This window comes from Cetorhinus maximus, chromosome 25 (genome assembly GCF_964194155.1).
Source record: "Cetorhinus maximus chromosome 25, sCetMax3.hap1.1, whole genome shotgun sequence".
Lineage (NCBI taxonomy): Eukaryota > Metazoa > Chordata > Chondrichthyes > Lamniformes > Cetorhinidae > Cetorhinus > Cetorhinus maximus.
In genome coordinates, this window is record NC_135903.1 from 10,564,929 (window position 1) to 10,584,934 (window position 20,006).

General features: G+C 36.6%; 1 protein-coding gene across 2 annotated transcripts in view; it reads right to left on the bottom strand.

Moving 5' to 3' along the window:
* The window catches only part of igf2bp1 (insulin-like growth factor 2 mRNA binding protein 1), a 172,093-nt gene extending 153,804 nt beyond the window's left edge, over nt 1–18,289 (bottom strand). The window contains exons 1-2 of one of the 2 annotated variants that reach the window (XM_078529420.1): nt 18,078–18,289; nt 16,835–16,895 (exon numbers count right to left, since the gene is read on the bottom strand). In XM_078529420.1, the coding sequence (XP_078385546.1) occupies nt 16,835–16,895; nt 18,078–18,252 (236 nt within the window). In that variant the 5' untranslated portion in view covers nt 18,253–18,289. Of the gene's footprint in view, nt 1–16,834; nt 16,896–18,077 lie in introns of those variants that run through there. The other variant, XM_078529422.1, reaches the window with a different exon arrangement.
* Between the last annotated feature and the right edge of the window lie 1,717 nt (nt 18,290–20,006).

Here is a 20,006-nt window from a genome sequence, read left to right on the forward strand (position 1 = left end):
AAGATATTAATAAACATACAAAATGGGGGTGTAATTGGCAAATCAACTTTAACATAGACAAGTGTGTGAGGCAGATTTTGATCAAACATATTCCTTGGAACATAAATGTCTAAATGGGATGGAGGTACATTGGGATCCAGGGGTACAGATACACAATTCACTAAAAGTAATGATGTAAATTAATAAGGTCATAAAAAGCAAACAAATAAAGCACTGGTGCTCAATTCTAATGGGATAGAATTAAAAACTGGGGAGATAATGCTGAACCTGTATAGAACTTTGGTTAGACCACATTTGAACTGCTATGAACAGCTCTGGTCTCCATATTACATAAAGGATATAGAAGAATTGGTAGAAGTGCAAAAAAAAGATTTACTAGAATGATAGCAGAACTGAACAGGTCACAACGGTGTTTATGCTCCAGAAGAACCTCCCCCGAATCGTCTTCATCTAACCCCATTGACATATTCTTCTATTCCTTTCTCCCTCGTGTTCTTATCTAGCTCCTCCTTAGATGGTACTCACCTCAACTACTCCCTGTGGCAGTGAGTTCCACATTCTAATCACCCTCTGGGTGAAGAAGTTTCTCCTGAATTCCCTATTGGATTCATTAGTGACAGCCTTATATTTATGGCCCCTAATCTGGTCTCACCCACTAATGGAAACATCTTCTCTATGTCTACCCTATTAAGGCCATATTCTTAAGACCTCTATCAGGTCATTCCTCAGTCTTCTCTCCTCTTGAGAAAAGAGCCCCAGTCTGTATTGACCAGATGAAGATGATAATGAGGAGGTTCTTGTGGAGCATAAACACTGTTGGGTTGAATGAAATATTTCTATGCTGTAAATTCTTTATAATAAAGGTACATTTTAACTGCTAGATACAATATGGCAACAATGCTGGATATGATGTAGAAACACTGCAATATAGTAACACTGTTATACAATATAGCAACATGATTAATTACAACACTACTACAGTGAATAATGCAATAAAACATTGCTAGATTGATTTCAAATTTAAAATTCTTCAATGAACATAAAATCCTGAACTCCATGCCCAAGTTTGTGGTGTGTGCTTAAATTGGTTGAACTCCAACATCAACAACAACAATTTGTATTTATACAGTGCCTTTAACATAATAAAACATCCCAATATGCTTTACAGAAGTGCTATCAAGAGAAATTTGACACTAAGCCACATAAGGAGGTATTAGGGCAGATGACTGCAAGCTTAGCCAAAGAGGTTGGTTTTAAGAAGCGGCCTTAAAGGAGAAAAATGAGGTAGAAGTTTAGGAAGAGAATTCCAAAGCTTGGAGCCCAGGCAGCTGAAGGCACAACCACCAATGGTGGAGCGATTAAAATCAGGGTTGCTCAAGAGGCCAGGAATAAAGAATCACAGATATCTCAGAGGGTAGCGGGCTTGGAAGAGATTACAGAGATAGGGAGGAATAAGGACATGGAGGGATTTGAACAAGGATGAAGATTTTAAAATGGAGGAATTGCTTAACTGGGAGCCAATTTAGGTCAGCGAGATAGCAAGAGCCTTAATAATATTTGCCTTGATGCATCAATCCTTCTAAATACAAGATAACAGCATTACTACATTCAGTATAGGAACACTTAAATAAAGCAACATGGATACAATATAGCAACACTGTTAGATGCAAATACAATATAACAACAATTCCGGATCTGATATAGCAACACTGCCAGATAGAATGTAGCAACATTGAAAAAAGGCAACATCTTCAGATACAATATGGTAACACTGATAGATACAACATAGCAACATTGTTAAAAATAATACAACACTGCTGATAAGATATAACTCAAAACAGATCAACATAAAATCCTAAACTCAATGCCCAATTTCATGATATAGCCAAACCCCACATCATGATTCTTCATGAAATTTTTCCTAAACTATCAAGACTGTTAGATATAATGTAACACTGTTCCATACAACATCCCAAAATTGTTTGATACACTATCACAACAATTCTAGATATAATACAACTCGGCGAGGTGCAGTGAAAGAGTGTTAGATAAAGGAACAATTTTAAACTTAATGAATTTAAAATTCTGAACTCTATGCCCAATTTCATGATATTGCCAAATCCCTACATTATGGTTCTTAATTCATGAAATTTGCCCTAATCTATCAATGCTGCTTGACACAATTTAACTATTACATATTGCTAGATACAATGTAGGAATACAGGCTTTCCTATTGCCACATACAATATAAGAGCATTATTTGATACAAGATAGCAACAGTACTAGATGTATAACTCTACTAGATGTAAAAAAACACTGCTGAAAGAATAATCTTAAGCTTTAATTAATGACCATAAAACCTCAAACTCTATGCCCAAATTCATGTTATATGCTTACAATGGCCAAACCCCCACATCATGATTATTAATTCATGAAATTTGCCCTAATATATCACTCCTGCTAGATACAATATAACAGCACCGTTAATTACTATAACAGAACAATCTAAATATAGCATTGTGGCATAATATAGAAACACTAATAGATACACAACACAACAATAGTTAGACACAATATAGCAACACTTTTATATACAGTATCAACAGTTTAAAAACAATCTTTCAGTTCTGCTTGCTACAATATTGCGACATACAATATAGGAATACTATCTGATACTGTAAAACAACATTGTTTGATACAAAGTAGCACTATGGCTGGGCAGAAAATGGACAGATTTTTAGATAACTTATAACAATACTACTGGTTCAATTTAGCAAACACTTAAGATACAAAATAGCAAAATCTCAATAAAACAACAATGTTAGGAAGATTACTATGCTACTTGGTAAATCAGAAGCTATTAAATATAAGGTACAGCAGAAGTTCTATAGACAATATAACTAGACTGCTGAGTACACAGCAACCTATATCTAATGAAAAGAAATAACTCTGGATGACGAAAACCTGAAATAAGACAGAAATGTTGGAAATATGCAGTAGGTCATGGAGTCAACACGCAAAAAAAATGGTGATTTTTATTGTTTGAATGAAGACCCCATCATCTACATCCATTGAAAGCTTACCTAACCAAAATAGGTGCTGACTAACCTGCTGTGCATTTCTACCATTTTCTGTTTCTACTACTAGATAGAATATAGCTAAACTGTGGAACACAATAAGCCTTAATATATGAAATCATGTTCCTGATGCACGGCTTTTGATGCCATGTGTATGTATTGGGAGTTCATCATCATCCATAGGTTTCTCTTCATATTCCAATGCGCAAAACTTACTATAAAAAGGAACATTGATAAATACAGTAGCTCAAATTTATCAATGGATGTTATCAGCATTAACTGGTTATCATCAGTATTAAACAACATCAGTTGGAAAATCTATGTCAATACACCCAATATTATTAGATGAAGAAGCAAAACACTTGGATACCATGAAACATTGTTTCTAGATGCCACGCAGTGACACCACTAGATACAATGTAGCAACAATGTTAGATAAAGGAGTACATCTGCTAGATACAGATTAGCAAGATGACAATATAAAATATCAACATAAGAATGTAAAAACAGAAGAAGAAATAATAGTTAGAGTAGGTCATTCAGTCCTTCAAGCCTGCTCTGTGGTTCAATAAAATCATGGCTGACCTTCTACTTTGACTCCACCTTCCTGCACTATCATTATAACTCTTGATTCCCTTAGTATCCAAAAATCTATCGACCTCTATCTTAAACATATTCATCAACTGAGCTTACACAGCTCTCAAAGACAGTGAATTCCAAAGAGTCACAAACTGTGAATGAAGAAATTTCTCCTCATCTCAGTTCTAAATAGCCAACCTCTTATTCTGAGGCAGTGATCCCCATTTCTAGATTCTCCAGCTGATGAAACATCTTCTCAATATCTACCTTATTAGGTCTCTTAAGAATTTTGCATGTTGTGAACTCTAGAAAATAAGATGCCTAGTCTAATCTTTCCTCATGTAACAATCCCTGCATCTCAGGAATCCAACTAGACTTTTTAGTATTGCACTCACTCTAAGGCAACTATATTCTTCTTTAGGGAAGGAGACGAAAACTGTACTCAGTGCTCCAGGTGCAGCCTCACCAAGTGCCCTATATAATTTCAGTAAGGCATTCTTTACTCTTATATTCCAACACTTCTGTAATAAAGGCTAATATACTATTTGCTTTCCTAATTGCCTGCTGTAACTACATGTTAACTTTCTGTAATTCAAGTACAAAGGCACCCAGGTTTCTCTGAATTCCAACAATTCCCAGTGTCTCACCATTTAAAAAAATATACTGCTTTTCTATTTTTCCTACCAAAATAAATAAGTTCACACTTTTCAACATAATATTTCATCCGCCACATTCTTGCCCACTCTCTTATCCTACATATATCCTGCTGCAGCTTCCTTGTGTCCTCCTTACAGTCTACTTTTCCATTTAAGATGCCACATAGCAACATTACAAGATAAAATATAACAGGTTTGCAATACTGTGTAACAGCATTGTTAGATTCAATTTTGCAACACAATTAGATACCATAAAGCAACAGTTCTATATGCGATATAGCAACACTAAAGCAAAATAGTAAGGGTTAGCTAGAACAACAACTTATATTTACAGTGAAGCCCAACGCAAACTGGAGGAACAACACCTCATCTTCCGACTAGGCACTTTACAGCCTTCCAGGCTGAATATTGAATTCAACAACTTTAGATCTTAAACTCCCTCCCCCCATCCCCACCCTGTTTCTTCCCCCTCCCTTTTGTTTTTTTCAATAATTTATATAGATTTTTCTTGTCCCACCTATTTTCATTATTTTTAAATCTACAACTAATACCTTGTCAATCTTTCCACCCCACCCCCACTAGAGCTGTACCTTGAGTGTCCTGCCATCCATTCTTAATTAGCACATTCTCTTAGATAATATCACCACCTTCAACACCTCTTTGATCCTTTTGTCTGTGACATCCTTTGATTCTCTGCTCCTATCACTGCTTGCTTATCCCTACAACCACCCCACCCTCAACTTCTCTCCCCCCACCCCACCCCCCACCTTAAACCAGCTTATATTTCACCCCTCTCCTAACTACACTCAGTTCTGTTGAAGGGTCATTGGACTCGAAACGTCAACTCTTCTCTTCTCCACCGATGCTGCCAGACTTGCTGAGTTTTTCCAGGTAATTCTGTTTTTGTTTTTGTTTTGGATTTCCAGCATCCGCAGTAGTTTTTTGTTTTTAACTTATATTTACATCTTGCTTTTAAGGTAATGGAACATCCCAAGGCACTTCACAGGAGCATTATAAAACAAAGTATGACACTGAACCATATAAGGAGATATTAGGTCAGATGACCAAAAGCTTGGTCAAAGAAGTAGATTTTAAGGAGTGTTTTAAAGGAGGAAAACAAAGTAGAGAGGTGTAGGGGGGCGGGGGGGTATTCCAGAGCTTGAGGCCTAGGCAACTAAAGGGACATCCACCAACGTTGGAGCAATTAAAATTGGGGATGCACAAGAGGCCAAAACTAGAGCAGCACAGGTATCTTGGAGAGACATGGGATTGGAGGAAATTACTGAGACAGGGAATAGGTGCAAGGCCATGGAGGGGTTTGAAAACCAGCTAGGGATTTTTAAAATTGACCAGGTGCCAATATGGGTCAGTGAGCAGAGGGGGACAGGACTTGCTGCAACTTAAGACATGGGCACCAGAGTTTTGGATGACCTCAAGTTTATGGAGGGTAGAGTCTGGGAGACCAGCCAGGAATGCATTGGAATAGTCAAGGCTAGAGGCAATGAAGAGATGAATGAAGGTTTCAACAGCATCTGAGCTGAAACAGGGCATTGTCAGGCAATGTTATGGACATGGAACTAGGCGGTCTTAGTGATGGCATGAATATGAGGTTGGAAGCTCATCTCAGGATCAAATGTGACACCAAGGTTGCAAACAAACTGGCTTAATTTCAGGCTATTAGCAAGGAGAGGGATGGAGATGATAGCTAGGAAACAGAGTTTGGAGCAGGGACTGAAAATAATGGCTTCACTCTTCCCAATATCTAATTGGAGTAAACTTCCGCCCATTTAGTATTTGATGCTGGATAAGCAGACTGATAATTTAGCAACAGTGGAGGAGTTGGGAGAGGTGGTGGTAAGGTAGAGCTGGGTATTATCAGCATGCATGTGCAAACTAACACTGTGCCTTTGGATGATGTCGCAGAGGGGCAGCATGTAGATGAGAAATAGGATGGGGATACAACATAAAAATACTTTAAGATACAATGGGACAGAACTTATCCTCAGAATAACAGTAGGTCACCCAGTGCATGCTGTTATTTTAAGTGCAAATGCTACAGTAGTTTCAAGCAAAGGGCAGACACACAGTTAAAGGTGGATGTCTAAAGGTTCATTTCCAAGTAACATGGCTCTGCCATTACCTTCATGAAAGCAGTGTCTGTCTGCTTCATCATTGACATACATTGTACAGCATGCTGCATTTGCATGGTAGATATGAACTAAGTATGCCACAGAAAGTAAGTTCTTGTCCATTTCAGTCTAAGTACCCTTTAAAGATGTGCTAAATGTTAATTACTGTCAGTCAACCTCTCTAGTACTGAAAATTAACTATTACAAGTGGGGAGTGATATTCATTTTAAGTTTTAATAATGGTTGGAGATTATCCTCCCTTTCCATATCTTAGTTGACATTGAGTTAATCTATTTTAGTTTACATTTCCTTTTCAATCTATGTCCTGTTAATTTCATAATCTTTCAATTTCATTGGTTAAGATACAATTTAACAACTGTGTAACTGTGTATCTGCCAGAGCTCTAATTTGATTCACAATACAGTTCACTCAGGTCTCAGATGCCATTGTTTCTCTCACTATGATGTTATTGGCTCACAATTTCACCAATTGCCATGCAAAAATTTTAAAACCAAATATGCAAGGACAAATCAAACTAACAGCAGTCACAGTTAGGCGCCCTACTACAGCAAACTATGGCCATTAACGCAACTCTTCTATATGCAATATCGCAATATCATTAGATACAATATAGCAACACCGTTAGATACAATATAGCAACACCGTTAGATACAATATAGCAACACCGTTAGATACAATATAGCAACACCGTTAGATACAATATAGCAACACCGTTAGATACAATGTGGCAACACCATTAGATCCAATATGGCAACACTATTAGATCCGATATAACAACAACATTAGATACAATATAACAATACCGTATGATGATATACAAACTTTCCTCAATAAGATATAGCAACACTGCTAGATGATACAGCAACATTGTTAGGTACAATATAGCAAAAATGCTTAATGTGATAAAGTAACAACATTAGATATGACATAACAGCAATGGTATGTAAAAATTTGAAAACCCAACTATTGCAAAATTATACAGTAACATTATTAGGTAAAATGTAGTAACATTGTCAACTAAAGTGTAGTAGCATCGTTTGTTAAATTAAGCAACATTGTTAGACAATATAGTAATATTGTTAGATACAAATTGCAACATTCAATGTATCAATGTCATCAAATCAATACAGCAACAAAGAATACAAAACTATCACATTCTGGATATAAAATTGTAATGCAGTTGTATTCAAAATCAAAAAACTATCAAGACTGAAATTGCATCTCTGGTACATACAATTTAGCAACACTCCTACATACAATGTAGCAACACTGTTAGATACAGCCTAGCAACAGTGGTGAGTACAAAACTCCTAAAACTGAATACAGCAAAATTGTGTTTAGATACAGTACAGCAAAATTATTTGATAAAGTGTACTAACATTCTCAGATACAATATAGCAACATTTAGATAAAATGCAACAACATTGTTACCCAAATATTGTTAGACACAAGATATAAACATTGTTGATACAAAATTTCAACATTCAATATAGAAAATTTCATCAAATCATTACAGCAACAAATAAATATAGAACTATCACATTTTGGATATAAAATTATAAAATCACTGCATCCAAAATTACAAAATGTTACAAATCAAATTAGATCTCTGGTAGATATAATTTAGCAACATTCCTAGATACAACATAGCAACACTGAATAATGCAAAATTGTAACATTTGGGTACAGTTGTTGGATAAAATGTAGTAACATTTTATCCAATATGGCAACATTGCTAGATAAACAACAGCAACAAGAACTTACATTTATATAATGTTTGTGATGTAATAAAACCTCAGGTTGCTTCACAGAGATAAAAATGCAGTAATGTTCTTAGATACAATATAGTAACATTGTTAGCTAAAACAAAGCAGCATTGCTAGATAAAAATTAGTAGCATTGTTAGATACAATATGGTAATCGTGTTAGATACAAAGTTGCAACATTCAATAAAGCAAACCTCATCAAATTAATACAATAACAAAGAAATACAAAATGTTCACTTTATATGCAAAGCTGTACAAAATTACCAAAATATTAAGATTTAAATTACAATTCTGGTAGATAAAACCTAGCAACATTAGATACAATATAGTAACACTGTTAGATACAATATAGCAACACTGGTAGAATATGATAACACTGTTAGATACAACATGGCAATACCATCAGATACAATATGACAACCCTGTTAGGTACAAAAAGCAACAGTTTCAGATACAAAATAGTAACATTGTTAAGATATAATTTTGCCACATTGTCAGATACAATATTGTAACACGGTTAGAAAGAAAATGTTAACACTGTTAGATACATTTTAGCACTGTTGATGTGAAATGGCAGCACTGTACTGTACAAAATAACAAGACCTTTATAAAACAAGATTGCAATACTTTTAGATACTCAATACTTTTAAATACTAAGTAGAAACATTACAAGAAATGATATAGCAACACTATTAGTTACAAGATAACAACATTGTTAGATACAAAACAGTTGCATTTTAGATACTTTAAAACTACTTAACATAGATATGGCAACATTGATTGCTATAGCATAACATTACAACTAATAACACAGCATTGCTGTGTCAAATGCATTGTAATACTGCAAGGAATAACACAACACTGAACCAAGAATCCAGCACATTTCGAAACTTAAACTACCTGTATTGTAACACAGATAAAGAAAGCATAGCTATATATAGCTATGTTGTCTTTATTACAAAACTATTTGATTTTAGGCTAGATCACAATTAATAATCAGGTTTTACAGATAGTTTTTTCCAGTTTTGCTCTCTGGTGTATGACATCACTTTAACTCCTCAATCGAATATTTTCTTAAAATCACTCCTATCTTATCATCACATTATGTATCACTTTATAATCATCATGATTCATGTTTTAATCCAAAGGAATGGGACAGTTTCCTCTCCTTTCACTGATTCTTAGCATGAATCTGTCTCAGGGAAGGTACCACATGGGTTGGATAGAAATGGGAAAGTAGAATCATACTGTTTTATCAACCAGATCATGCCTTGTGGCCTCAATCTGGCTATCTTTATCAAAAGAAAGGCAAAACTTCCTTTTTCCCAGCAACACTCAAGGGCCCCAGCTTCAAAAAACCAACGCCACAATCAGTTTACCTTGTGAGCTCTCTTGTTTAATGGCAGCTTATGGTTTGCTACACATCCTCCTCAATGAAAAGTATCCCTAAATTCGAGTACCATTCCTTTAAACAAGAGAGTGAGGAATTTCATCCAGTAAAGCATTGGCTGGATTCAAATCAGGATCTAGGAAGTGACTATGCAAACAATATATAGTAGTTTTCTAAAAATTCATTTTGTTCATATGTTTTCTGAGTGCAGTTTAGGTGATGTAACAAATGAAAAGGTAGCAGCAAAGAAAACAATGTACGTGCAAAGCCCTGACACTTTCTGCTCCTACACCAGTGCATGCTGTTGTATGTAGTCTTCCCAAAAGCACATTATATATTCTATACTATAAATGGAATTCATTGTGGTGTCAGCTTTCTGAAACCTGACCTAGAACATAAAGACTACTCCTTTGTTGTTTAAAAAAAGAGAAAAATTGTTGATCTGGTTCATTCTCCTTGTACTTCAGTTATAGCCAAACCTTTCCCCACCCCATTCTAAAACATTTTGTTCATTTTCCATGTAAGATCTCGGCATTGTTTGTAATTTTTTTAATGTTTAAAAGGTAGAAAATGTTTGAGCCTTTTACACAAAATGTCAGTTACTTACAATTACTTCTCTTCATAGTGATCAATTTTTTAAAAAGGGATTTTCAACATCTTTCACAGCTTTAGTTAATAAAATTTTACAGTAGAATCCTACATTGCAACAGTGGCTACACTTCATTGTGGTACTTCATTGACTGTAAACGCTTGGAGGTGTCCAGTGGCCATGAGAAGCACTACTTTTATGCAAGTCTTTTTTTTTCCAATCTTATTCTGGGTTTGTTTATGACTCAATAATATCACCAGGATTTTGATACAACAGAGTGATGGACAACAGGGCATTTTCATACTGCATCCAACAGAACTGTGACAAACTCCCAGCAGTGCAATAATAAATTCTATACCTTCAAATATGGGTTTTATTTAGAGAGAGCAATTTTAGCTGAATAACACTAGGGTGAGTTAATGGTGGGTACAGGTTTGTCACTGGTGCTGACTGGGACGAGAGCAATTCGCAGTGATGAATTGCAACATAAAACATATTGACTGAAGTCATGTAGCAAATTAGTACCAATAAATTAAGTAAAAGGTGCTTATATAAGTTGTTGTTCTAGATATAATGTTGTAAAGATTTTATTTAAATGAAAGGCAACGAGTTTACAGCTTTCATGGATGGAATTGTGGAATCTAATCCCAAAACACTGGTAAGAATTTCCTGAATCCCATGTAATAAAATAGAAGTGAACTTATTCATTCACTTTCAACCAGTGATCACCTAACAAATTCCTACCCATCGCAACAACTGAAGTTGTGTTGTATTGAGTGAGTGACAAATATTTTGGACTCCAAATTTCTGATCAGCACTTTATAAAGTTCAGGGTGGTTTCTACATCCATCTCCCCATTACCCTGCTGCCCCACCTCACCAATTTTCCTACTGTCTGGAAATCTTAAAGAGGTTGCTGGCTGACTGAAAACAATTCCCTTAACTAAAACCATTCCCAAGGATGAGCAAACCCAAACATGTGTCTAAAAAATTTTGCGAAGAGCAAAGTCAAGGAAAAACTGCCCGTTCCACCAGTAAACTTCTCTATGGATCTTCTGTATTCAGTCTGCAGGAAGAACAATCCTTTCAGCTCACCTCAATCTGTAATTATTTTCCCTTTTCTTTCCCTTCAATTGTTTTCAAATTATTTCAAAAGAGCCTCTGACTTGTACAGATCTGCCTCTCAATTGCTGTGACTGGTCTACTAAGTTCTGCCATTAATTTGAAGAAATTCAACTGGAAATGCATTGAAAATTAAGAAATTGTCTCAGAGCATTCAAGGGACTGAACTGGAATAACTAAAGATTTGTGCTAGCTATGTGGTCTCACAACCAGGAACCTGAGTGGACCTCCCAATTAGTAATGCACCTTCAAAGTTGATATTAAATCTCTCTTGCTTTCTGTCCTTCTTCTGCTTAACCCCACCCCCACTAAAGAAGCCGAACATACAACTGAATCCACAAAATGTCGCACAACCCCCACCTCCCTTAACAATAGTTAAAGATTATTCTATTTGAACAGTGGGTATATCAACGTCTAATAGTTTTATTTTTGTTCATAAGATCTTGTATGCTTATTACAACAACCATGTGGCAAAGAATTTTAACCAAATCAAGTGTCTTCCTTTTTAACCACACCAGCCCCCCACCTCCCAACCACCTCACCTCCACCCCCACCGGATTGATCCACTAGGCTCAATTAGACTTTATGACAGTCCTGACACCACCTCTTGACCTTTTCTTGTGTGATGAGCATATAGATTAGGAATGCTCTACTTATTGAACTTAAAAGGCCTCAGGGTGAGGGGGTGCACAGGGGAGGGAAACTGCAAATTACAATGAGGGTGGGGGTGGGGTAGTGAAAGACACACACAAGTGTGCACATGGAAAAAGAAAACTTCAAAGGCCTTTTCAGATTCAAACAGCTTCTTTTTTTCCCTGTTTCAGTCTTTAAGAGATGTGTAACATTATTAATTTTCTGCAGGTTTTAAGTGAAAGGGAGAGAGGGGGTTTCAGCAACACAGCTCTGGAATCCATTTAGCAGTAGAGGGTATGTGCTTCCAGTCTGGGTCAAAGGTCATGCTTTGCTCAATAATGACCTATGCAGAAATGAGAAAAGGCTTCTGCCACCATTTTGTGTGGCAACTTAGCATAAAGATTTGTTTTAAATAATGGGTCTAACTTCAAGTTTTTTTTAAGATGGATGGTAACCTATCCTGTAAATTAGGAAAATTCAGTAAAGTCATTCCCTCCCCCTTGTTAAACAAAAGAAAAACAAGTTTGAATTATGCAGCTTATAACACCAATGGGGGATCCTCTCCATTCATAAAGTTAGCAAACTACTACATCTTGGCAAGAGCTTCTTAGCCACAAACAACCCCTACCACTGAGTGCTTTGTGTATAAGGAATCTACAAAACATCCCAGTACCAAAGAATGCACATTTCCACGTAACTCAGGAGAAGTATGATAGAAACTTTCTAAATTTTGAACAAAGAATTTAGTTCCAAAATGATTAAATAAACATTTTTTTTAAAGGAAGGCTTTGACACAAGATGCTCTTTTGTTATTTTGAGGGGGGAATTTTGTTGCCAATTTTCTCCCTGCCTTGCTTGGGTATAGTTTCATGGATACTTGGTGATGTTAGGACCCTCATCCAAGTAACTCATACGTAAGTCTTTTCTGTAAATGTTGGAAGTGTAGTCACCCATGGAGGACACCACATCTAAACCCATTCCTGATTCAACCCAGTGTCCACTTATAAATCCTTCCAGGAGGAGTTATGGGTTAGTAATCAGGAGTAAGAATCCTAGTCAACTTTCCTCTCAGTGAGGGGGTACCTAGGCCAATTGTGCAGCTTTCCATCACACCCTTTCTGCTAGAATGGCTAAGATCAGCCAACTCAGCATAAATCAGAAGTGAAATTTGTTCCTGATTTCTTTGTCTCAGCTACTAAAACCACTGAGCTCTTTTTAACCTATTTCTGAAAATCTAAGAAATAATTATTTTTGTTTCTTTTCCACCTCTTGCTAACTACAGCATTGTAACTGTCTAAACATTCTGGATTTTTCAAAAATAATTTTTATCCATTTGTGTTAATCATGGTAAATTGCCAAACAATTCAAAATACTTTAAGCGATATGTTGTCACAAATGAAGACATCAGCCATTTCCATTGTAAAATATACAGACCAATTTCTTTTTTTGAGCAAATGCGTTGAATAATTTAATTTTTAAATTCTTTTCCTGGAACAATTTCCTTGTTTCTTTTAACACTGAATTTCAAAGCTAGAACAAAAATTCCTCCATAATAATTTGCTTAAGGCATTCCAGCCATGAAAAGCATTTCAGGATCTACAAACTATATCAACCAAACATTGTTTAATAAGATATTTCTGTCCTCTCCGCTTGTACATACTAAAATGTCAGTGAATGCTTTTTCCATGTCTGACATTAGAATAAATTGTGCTGGATTACTTCAAATTATATTGTAAAAGTACATAAAAGTATCTCTGGATTTTGTGAAACATTTAAAAATATAACCTATGGAGACTAACTCTTCTGAAAGTTTATTTTGAAATTAAACTTTTTTTTCCTGAATGTCAACAGCTGATTCCTTTTTAAAATGTTATTAATTTATCTAAAGTTATTATTTTCATTCCAGTTAAAGAAATAAAAGACTACCTTTCTGTAAATGGGAAAATTAAGTTAAAGAGAGACACAGCCAAGATGCCAGTATCTGAAAGGGGAATAGACAGATTGATGTTTCAAACACCCTCAACATTAACCCTTTTCAAATGCAGACAGAGCTCCTGTGTGTTTCTGACATTTTCTGGGGTGGGGTAGGTTGGGTGGGGGGAGGGGAAGTAGTTCTTTATCCAGAATGTTAACTGATCTTTTCCCTCTTCAGAAGGCAATAATCCTGATGGTAATTTCAAGACATTTAGTCTTTTAACACAAATTTCTAGCATTTCAATCTTTATAACATATCTTTTCACTAAGAGAACACAGTTGCATGTGTTTGTGACATTTATTTTGAATTAAATTTTACACAGTTAAATATTAAGTTTTTTGTTACTATGATTATCAAAATTAAATGGAGCACACATATCATGTGAGGAATTAAGTTTAGTTTGTGAGTGCTGAACACTATTTAACTTTTTATATCCATTATCAGAAGTTTATTTGTTTTAAGTTAAAAGATACTATAATTTTAAACAAAACACCCTGCTACTCATTTTATTTACAGTACAAAATAGCTCTAGATTCAATGCAGCATAAATATCCTTTTATAGTTAAATCCTGGGAAATAATTCACTCAATACAAATGAAAAGATTTTCAATAATTTCCAACCTAAAAAGTAATTGCTGAATTCTATAAAATGATTTGTTTTATCAATGCAAAAATGTATGCTTGTATACATAATAAAACAGCTCTATCATAAAATACTGTTATTTGGTTACATTAGACCATTTATAACAATAGAAAATAAACTTGAAGCAATAGAGGGTTTGAAGTTTTGTTTTAAAAATATTCTCATGAAATACAAGATGTTGTCAGTTCTTCTAATGACTGAAAGCAAACATTACAAAGGTAATTTTACTAAATATCTTACAAAATTACCTTTGATCTGCCTTCAGAATTTCAGCAATTTCCCATTTCAGTAAATAGGATATCAGACCAACCAATTCATGTACACATACACACAACACTCCATTGAGCGATAACATAATTTCATTCTAACTTTTACTTGGGTTTCCAGATGGATTTATTTTATAACCATTTTCCCAATTAAAAAAGGACTAAAACTCCAACAAACATGATCACACATTGTATTTTGGAGCTGCAGAACTTCATGGGTTCTTTCAGTAAAAGTTTTGCAACTTCTCTTTTTTTAAAAAAATGAAAGTTGCATGTGGAACAGAGAAACAAGATGTTAAGATTTCATAAGCAAACTATTACCATGTTGTAACTTAAAACACGTTAGAATATTTTAAATAAAGCAGGAAGGGGTTCACTACAACCAAATAATTGGATTTTAACTGCTGAATTTTTTTAACTAAAGCAAAAACAATAAATTGTGTCTGCAATCTACAGTGTTTACTCATCATTCCTCCCAAACCAGAATAATGAACAGAGAACAAAACAAAAACTTCCTTAATTAGATTTTTAAAGTTATGATCATGTTTTTATTATCCACTATAACCATGTCAATTGATTTTAACTTTGTTTTGCTGAATTTTTAAACTACTTTACAAAATTTTCAAATTGGTTGATTCAAACATCATCTTAAATCTTTTGAAAATAGAGGGGCATCGTTAGGTTTATAAGCTTCCCTAGGTTATATTTAACAACACCAGTTAACGTTGGTTACAAAGCACACATCTACCTGGTTAAAAAAACTAACCTAGACATGGAGAACAATAGCTTCAGCCTAACTAAACCAATAACTTGTTCCCTCCACTCTATCATTTTAAGTAGATAATCACATAAACTGATACAAAGTTACTGTTGTTAAATCAGAGCTTAACTTGTTTTGTGGCATTTTTTGAACCAGCGCATTTTTCGACATTTTACCACAGGAACCATCCAATTTACCAGATTAAACAACATTTCAATAAAAAATACACATGCACTAAATGGTTCAAAGCAGGAACAAGAAATTGCTTTTAACAGGTATATCAGTGACCCACCCAAAGGCTCCACACTAGGACATACATTCATAGTATCACATTAGGTTCTGGGTAAAGGTTTTAACTTTGTTCCAAACATAGCCTTTTCAAAACGCGATCTCCTCTTTCATTAACGAAGTTTGATTGAGTTCATTCAGAAACAATCAGACCGAGCACAATTCGTTAAACGATTGCACACAGAGGAATGTAGGGACGTGAAATGCCACCGTATTCACACAATACTGATGCAAAGAAGGATCCTTGTTTCAACGCAGCGCGTCCCTTATCGATTTAAAGCGACCACGGGAACGGTGGACGCGAAACTCGGAAGGCTGACTGCATTTGGAGAGTTTATCCAACTCCTCTCTCAGCAACCTTTCACCGATCGAGTCGTTCCCGCAATCGGCTTTGGAGTCAAATGAGGTTTGAACCCAAAGCAACGTTTCAATACTTGAAACGTAATCTATTTGAGCGGTTTAGACAGGGAGGGAAAAAAATGGTGCATCACTAACCATGCGCCCTCTCCCCATTCTCAAATCGCGACCTTTGAAATATCAGGGCAGGAAAACAGAAAGAGGTCTTGAAAGCCAAAAATCACTAAATCCAGTTTCTCAATACTGATCCTATTTTCCCACCCGTCGCTTTAAATCTGCTCCACCACACATTGCAGTTCCAGCCACGGATTGCTGCATTATTTTATCTCAATTGAACATTGCAACAGCGTCACACATATTGAGGAAACAATTAATTTCAAATATATTTCATTTTACATTAATACATAAGCGCAGTTTAAAAAAACATCACTGGGAAGCAGCACAACTTTGTGAGTCATTTTATTTTCAAATCAAACACACATCCAACCAAGAACCAGAAACAAATCGCCATATCATTTCACACAACTCTCCAGCTATTTCCAGATAAATATTAAAAGCAAAACAAGTATTGAAATGGATAATACCTCTGCCTCTTGGGCACTGAGTGTTCCACTTCTATGTGTTTTCCATGGAGCTCCACTTTACCTGAAAGCAATTTATATTTGCATTTAATTTAATTGAATTGTTTCATCTTCTTCAACTCTACTCAAACACACTGGTTGGAATGATCCGCCTGTTATTAACAGGGTGGGTTCTGACATTTTGTATTTAAGTGTGTGTCTGTGTGTGGAAAGAATGTGTTAAAATCTGTATGTGTTTTTATATACATAATTGAGGATTAATTTCCTTAATAAGTTACTGAGCAACTTTATAGTACAGCTGCTGCATTGCACATCCTACACAAATGTAAACATAAAAAATAACTTTATCATATAATGATATATTGTATATGGTTAGAATGTTTTTCTCGCACTAGATATTTGCACGCTTCCAGTCCTGTAGTATTTTCACAATCAGCATGGCCGACCTCGGCTCAGTTTATGCCCCCATCGTAGGCTCAGTGTGAAATTCATAGAATCATTCGGAGAGGTGGGGGCGACCGGCATTAATTATACCAGCCGTTTTACAGCAATCGGAGCAAGGGAGCAAATGTTACCCGGACTGCCGACACTGGTCGCCTGGGGTCAAGGGACGAGATACAGGATTAAAACTGCAAACGTGGTATTATTACGGAGCTTGCAAATGACGGCCTACTATCAGTGAAGGGGAAGGACTAGCGCTAGCATCGAACCATTCTGTCCAAGAGACACCCTGATCCAAAGGGGGAGGGGAGGGGGGTAGAACCCGCAGCAGATCCAGAGATGTGATCTAAAGACCCGACTGTGTTTCTTAAACCGCGATCTCTTATCAAAGTGCGGAATAGAAATTTGATTTATCCTTTATTTTTTGGTCAAACGCCGCGTGTGTTGAGTGTAATTGACTAAGAAAGGGAACCTGCTGATTACCAGAAATATAAAACCCCCCTCTCACGTAAAGGAGGAATTGGCGCGTCTTTTCCCCCTCCAATCTTTATATTAAATATCTATCTTTAATATATATAATCTATATAATCAGAATCCCACGCTTTAGGGAGCTCGCATCATTAACGTGTTCGTCAGAAATTAAAAAGGGGCCATTGCAACTCTCCAGAGCCCCACTCCTAGAGTGGAGTAGTGGTAGGTAGGCCATTTGTAGTAACTGGTTAGGAACACAGAATATCGAGTGATCGGCATTCTCAAGGAGGGTTCAACTCTTCCTGCATTTTGGATATTGGTTGAAATCGCTTACCGGATAAGGTATCGATGGCTTTCATTGCCCAGTTTTCATCTGGACAGTCTACAAAGGCATAACCAGTTTTTAGTAGAAATTGCCCAGAAAAAGGAATCTTCCAGTCATTGAAGATAGTTTCTAACTCTGGCACAGTCACGCTTTCACTCAGGTTTCCGATGTAAAGCTTGTTCATTGTGATTTTTAAGGTTTCTTTTTTTAAGAAGGGAGGGAGAAAAATTGAAACACAGCACCTTAAAAATAATGATCTTTCCAACGAAAAAAAAAACCACCAGTAACAATAATTAAGATGGTAAACGGACCTCGGGTTGTTGCAGAGGGAGGAAAAAAAACAAAAGGCCAAAGAAAAAGTGTTAGCCGGAAACAGGGAGTTATGAAACGGTATGGCGGGCTGTGAAAGTCTGTCTTCTCCCCCCAAACCCCGTTGAGTCAGACTGAAAATGTCACAGGACGTTGCTGGTGGCACCGCCTCCAAATAAAATCGACCTTAAAAAATGACTGAAATATTTGCCAGGGAGAGGTCCACGTGGTTACACACGGCCAGCCCCTCACGTGTAAGATCGCGTCAGTTTCTGCCCCCCCTCCCCAACACACACACACACACACACACAAAAATCCCTTTTGTTTACTACAAAACATCACCGAGTCTGCTCGTCCCCCCCAAACACCCCCACCCCCACTTGCTCCCAGCTCCTTACGCCAGCTCAATAATAATGTGTTTGTTAAACAGGGCTGCAACAACGCAAAGCTCTCGCCGGATACGGGAGGATGTTTACTCGGGAGGGCTTTTTTTTTTGAATGAAAATCTCCTGGGTGGTGATTTTTTTTTTCTCAATGAGCAATGGCGATCTGGCGCCAAAGTTCTTTTTGGTACAATTTCCCAGCAGTCGAGGGGAGGGGGGGTGGTTAGAGCCGGGGTCGTTCTGTAAATCCTGATAACACTTTGAGCTTTGCAAGAAAGAGTTCCTGGACTTCCGACTGCATCAATTCGCACTGTTTAATTCAGGTTTTCTCGGCTTCAATACCCATCTCCCCACCCAACCCTTTTAACCCCACAGTTTATCCCAGGCTCATCCAGCAGTGGAGCGATCGGTTATAAAATTAAATAAAAGAATTAATATCGAATAATTTACCTATTGTTCTTTGACAGGACGTGTATTTCCACAGAAACGCTCATTTAAAACGAAATGCTCGCTCTTACTAGCACCCCAATAAATTCCAAATGTTGTCCCAATCTGAAACTATTTAATTGGAAGGGAACTAAATGGAACAGGACAGGGCATTGAGTGAAGTGAATGTCCCGGGGCATCTGATGTTTAGTTTTCAGCATAAGCAGAAAGGAGGTGTCTTTCACCTTTAAGATCATTCTTGACCTGATTGGGGGAAGTGATTGGTTCACCAAAAAAAAATTCCCCACAGCCCCGAGAAATGAACGGGATGTAGCTAATTCCAAACTCTCCAGGAGGGACACAGACTTTGAAACGGTGAGATCTCCGTTTCTTTGTAAATCGGTGGGCGGCTGTAATAATAGACACATATATCTGAAACCACGCCGCTCGGAATCCATTTCTTCAGGTAAGACTTGGTGCAGATGTGTCCTGCTTCTGGACGGAGTTAGTCCATGCAACAGGTTCAATGGATCAAGGAAAGACACTCGAGACCAGAGTTCGGTGGCTGCGGAAGATCTGACTTTCAACTGAGCAATTTCTGAAAATACCACCTGTGAACATCGTGTGATAGAATCACTTTAAAATAATTTTAAATGACTCATTCTAGGTATTAATAAATTAGCATGTTTCGCAGGAGAAATGATATATTTGGACTGATTTTGGTGTTGAATGATCTTACCGAGACCGAATGTGCTCCTTAAAATTAATACAATTTTATCTCCTCCCCAGTCCCCCCAAACCCCCCACCCCTCCCAGCACC